This window comes from Nematolebias whitei, chromosome 5 (genome assembly GCF_014905685.2).
Source record: "Nematolebias whitei isolate Nwh7 chromosome 5, NemWhi1, whole genome shotgun sequence".
NCBI lineage: Eukaryota > Metazoa > Chordata > Actinopteri > Cyprinodontiformes > Rivulidae > Nematolebias > Nematolebias whitei.
The window spans coordinates 1,464,774-1,469,498 of NC_056502.1; the positions used below are offsets into that span (position 1 = coordinate 1,464,774).

At 39.7% G+C, this 4,725-nt stretch overlaps 1 protein-coding gene across 1 annotated transcript in view; it reads left to right on the forward strand.

Annotated features, from left to right (window-relative positions):
• Positions 1-4,725, forward strand: part of aldh5a1 (aldehyde dehydrogenase 5 family, member A1 (succinate-semialdehyde dehydrogenase)) — a 23,117-nt gene that overhangs the window by 4,752 nt on the left and 13,640 nt on the right. Inside the window, exon 2 of the mRNA XM_037676675.1 lies at positions 832-915. Within this exon, the coding sequence (XP_037532603.1) occupies positions 832-915 (84 nt within the window). The remainder of the gene's footprint in view (positions 1-831; positions 916-4,725) is intronic.

Consider the following 4,725-nt stretch of genomic DNA (forward strand, 5'->3'; position numbering starts at 1 on the left):
ACAGCAGGCCCCGCCCCGCTCTGCTCTGATTGGGCCGTGCATCACACAGCAGGCCCCGCCCTGCTCTGCTCTGATTGGCTCAAACTGTGGTTCTGGTTCTGTTGGTTGAAAGCAGCCTCAGCTTTAAACATGTTTTTCCCCTTCTGGTTCTACGGGTGACGTCAATCTGTCGCAGACGGAGAACTTTGGTCCAAGTTTTTTCACGTGGTTGTCCAGTGGACAGCCTTGAGGTGAAATCCATTTGTCCGAGACGAGAATGAGTCGTCTCGGAGGAACGCAAAGCGCTCGTGCCGACCCCTGCGTTTGGATGCAGTTAGAGAGGACATGGAGGGAGTTGGAGAGAGGACACAGAGACGCTGAAGACTCCTGAAGAGCAGAAAGAAGACATTCGTTGGTAGCACGGTGGAGTAGTGGTTAGCACAGTTGCTTGTTTGCATGAAGGTCCTGGATTCGAGCCCCAGGGTATTTACCGGTAGTTTGTATTTGTGCATGGAGGTGATGTTGGGTCTTCTTGTGCAGCTCTGTTGTGATCAAATCATTTTTTTGTGTTTAGATGGATCAGAACCAGGATTCTGCAGCTCTGGGTGTTCACTGGAGGTTCTCAGATGTTCTCCATTAACTGAACCAAATCTACAACTTTTACTGAAGGAAATAAAACTCCATGTTAACGTTTGTTGTTTTAAACCCAGGAAGGAAAGTGTTTTTGGTAAAGGTGGAACCTCCAGCTGTGGACCGGGCTCTCAGAAGAATGAGCTTCTGAAGATTACATCAAATGTTTGTGCAGCATGTTCCTCTGACCTTTGACCCCTGGATCTTTTGTTTGTCCTGCAGGAACGAAGCGTTCTGCTGAGGAGGTGGTTCGATCTGCTGATGCTTCACAAAGACGATCTCGCCAAACTCATCACCTTTGAATGTGTGAGGACGATGGTTTGATGCTGCAGCAGCTTCTGCTGGTGTTTGTTCCAGGTTTCCCGTCTGTCACAGCAGATGTTGTGGCTTGGAACCAGAACTTGGAGCAGTCTGAAGATGGTTGTTTTTCTTCTCATCAGACTGTCAGTCAGCTTAAAGTAGAACAAACAGATATAGCTCATTGTAAATTTAGAAAACACATCATAAACACACAAATCCTTCATAAATATATAAATCCAACATAAATACATAAATCCTTTAATAAATACAGAAATCCTTTCATAAATACATTAAATCCTTTAATAAATACAGAAATCCTTTAATAAATACATAAATCCGTCATAAATACATAAATCCTTCATAAATACATAAATCATTTAATAAATACATAAATCATTTAATAAATACATAAATCCTTCATAAATACATACATCCTTAATAAATACATAAATCCTTTCATAAGTACTTAAATCCTTTATAAATACATAAATCCTTTAATAAATACATAATCATTTAATAAATACATAAATCAATTAATAAATACATAAAATCCATTATAACTACAGTTCACCCTGTATATTTGGAGCATTTTTTCCCCATTCTTTTTGTTTCTATTGACTCTAGTGTTAACTCTCTGGTTTGATAGTCATGTAAATTTGATATTTGTGGTAGCATTTGTAACTTTATATATTTATTTTTATTGTTTAGGTTTGTGTTTGTTTAATTACTATTACTATTCTGTTACATATGGGCGGACGGGAGCCCAGATGGTTGGATTGGTAAGCACTAACGTGTGGATTTTCAGTTGACAGAGTTTTGTGCTCTCTCTGTGTTCCTGAAGGAGAGAGGGTGGGTTCATCTTGGACCAGTCTTTTTTTGTTTATGTTGCCAGGTGTTGGCTTGTGATGTTCTGTATGTAATTTATTTTTTGCTTGTTCTGTTATGACTGACGTTGAGAATGTTGCCCACTCTGGTGCTGCCCAGTTAAATGTGCAAGCTGGAATGTAAAGTCTCTTAATGGTCCAGTAAAATTCTGAAAGATGATGTCACACCTGAAACAGCTAAATACTGATATTACCTTTTTACAGGAGAGTCACGTGCGCTCTGCAGATCGTGGAAAATGTGTTAAAAAAGGGTCTGGTCAGGTGTTTCAGTCTAATTTCCAAGTCAAGAGCGGTCACTGTTCTAGTTGGTAAACAGGTGCGGTGTGCAGCCTCGAGTGTGCATGCTGGTATTGCAGGGCGGTGTGTTGTAGTGGTGGGAATTGTACACGCTGCCAGTGATCTTTGTTCCAGTATAAGCTCCTAACTGGGATGACGCTACATTTTCTAGTAACCTCCTCTCAAACATACCGAACACGTCGACACATAATCTTATAATTGATGGTGACACAAATTGTGTGCTCTCATCTCTTGACCATAGTTTGATGGGAAGTTTGCTCAACTAACCAACTTGAATGATATGGTGTGACCCTACTGCAGGATCAAACTCATTCTTTTCTCCAGTCCATAAGACGTATTCTCAAATTTATTACTTTTCTTCTTGATGAACACATTTCGTCTTTGCTGGAGGAATGTGATTATGGAGCTATGGTCATCTCAGACCATGGCCCACTTATGAAATTGTGCATCCCGGTCACAAAACCAGTATTTTGGCCTTGGACATTCAACCCCTTTTCTCAAACTTATTACATGTAAAATCAAACTTTTCTCGAAGTCGGTCGAACTCCAGGAATGCCGCTCTGTACTGTGTGGGAGGCATTAAAGGCCTACGTGACGGGTCAAATAAGTTCCTACTGTGCAAACAAAGAAAGAAGGGGTGCAGCTAAAACAGAGAATGGATGAGATACTAGTTAGACAGAGAATATAGCCACTCCCCCTCACAAGATCTAATGAAAAAAACGTTTTTTACTTCAAAGTGAATTTCATACTTTGTCCTCTCAGCAGCAGAGTATTTAATCTCTAAATCTAGACAGGGTTACCACGAACACGGTGAAAAAGCTGGGCGCCTGCTTGCACGTCAGTTGAGGCAACAGTCAGCCAACCAAACTGTTACAGCACTAAACAGTGAACAGGTAGATGCATGCCGTGATAACGCTGAAATTAATACATGTTTAGTCAATGTTACCAGTCTCTGTACACGACTGAGTCATCAGCTGGCGTATCGGACATGTAGGACTTCTTTTTTTAATCTAGAGTTTCCTTCAGTGGCTCCTGTTCTCGCTGAGGACCTGGAGAAGGAGTTCTCTGTGGCTGAGATGAACTCTGCAATCAACAGTATGCAAAGTGGGAAATTCACTGGACCAGATGGCTTCCAATCTGAGTTTTTAAAGACATTTTCAAATCTACTCTGACCCTTATTAAGGTCTGTGTCTGAGGAGTCACTGGCTGCACAGACTCTACCACTGACCATGCACCAAGCTTTAATCTCGCTCTTACCTGAGAAGGATAAAGACCCTCTAAACTGCAGCTCATATAGACCCTTCTCACTTTTAGATACTGACGTTAAAATTCTTGCACAGGTTCTGGCAAAACAACTGGAGTGGGTGGTCCCCACTATTACCTCGCCTGATCAGACTGGGTTTGTTAAAAAACCACCAGGCTTTTTTCCATGTTGGGCAGCTGCTTGATGGCTGTACACTCCTATCCCACCTGAGCACACCTGTGAGGAAGTCATTTTTTCATTAGATGCAGAAAATGCGTTGGACTGGGTGGAGTGGTATTACCTCTTCGAGACTTTAAAGTTATTTAAATTTGGTCCCAAATTTATATTGTGGGCGAGGCTGATGTACCTCCCCAATGTGGGCGGTCCGCACCAACTGTAACATATCTTCCGATTTTAAACTGCAGCAGGGTACACAACAGGGGTGCCCACTCTCACCACTTCTATTTGCATTGGCAATAGAACCATGGACTTTAAGGCAGAACTCCATCATTAAAGGGATAAATTGACTAGGCACAGAACACAGTTTCTTTATATGCAGACGACATGATTTTATATACATCAGGCCCCATACCAGTGTCCCTGCATTACTTAAATTGCTTCAGAAATTCAAAAGACCAGCTGGTTATAAGGTTTACCTTCAAAAGAGTGAGCTGATGCCCATGGCCTCTATAGAAAAGAAAATCTTGGACACTCTTCCCTTTAAAATTAGTTTAAAAAAAAATTAAATATCTTGGTGATCTGGGTAACTTAAGATCATAAGAACCTCCATAAAACCAATGGCAAACCTTAAACAGGATATTTCTAGATGGCAGTCCCTGCCTCATACTCTAGAGGGGCAGAATAAACTCTGTAAAAATTAATAGCCTGCCTAAATTCCAATACTTACAGTATTTCAGAATCTGCCAATTTTTCCCACTAAATCCTTCTTTACTAATCTGAACAGCCAGATGTTGAGGGGGTTCTATGTTGTTTTTTGTTTATGTATGTTTAAAATGAAAATAAATCAATTCAATTCAATTTCAATTCAGTTTTTCTACAGCGCCAAATCACATCAAAGTTGTCTCAGGGACTTTACAGGAACATTCACATAAAAGCCAATTCATATCATATTCAATCCATAAATCCTTCATAATATAGAAAATCCATCATAAATACATAAATCCATCATAAATACATAAAATCCATCATAAATACATAAACCCATCATAAATACATAAAATCCACCATAAATACATAAATCTTTCATAATATAGAAAATCCATCATAAATACATAAATCCATCATAAATACATAAAATCAACCATAAATACATAAATCCTTCATAAATATAGAAAATCCACCATAAATACATAAATCCTTCATAATATAGAA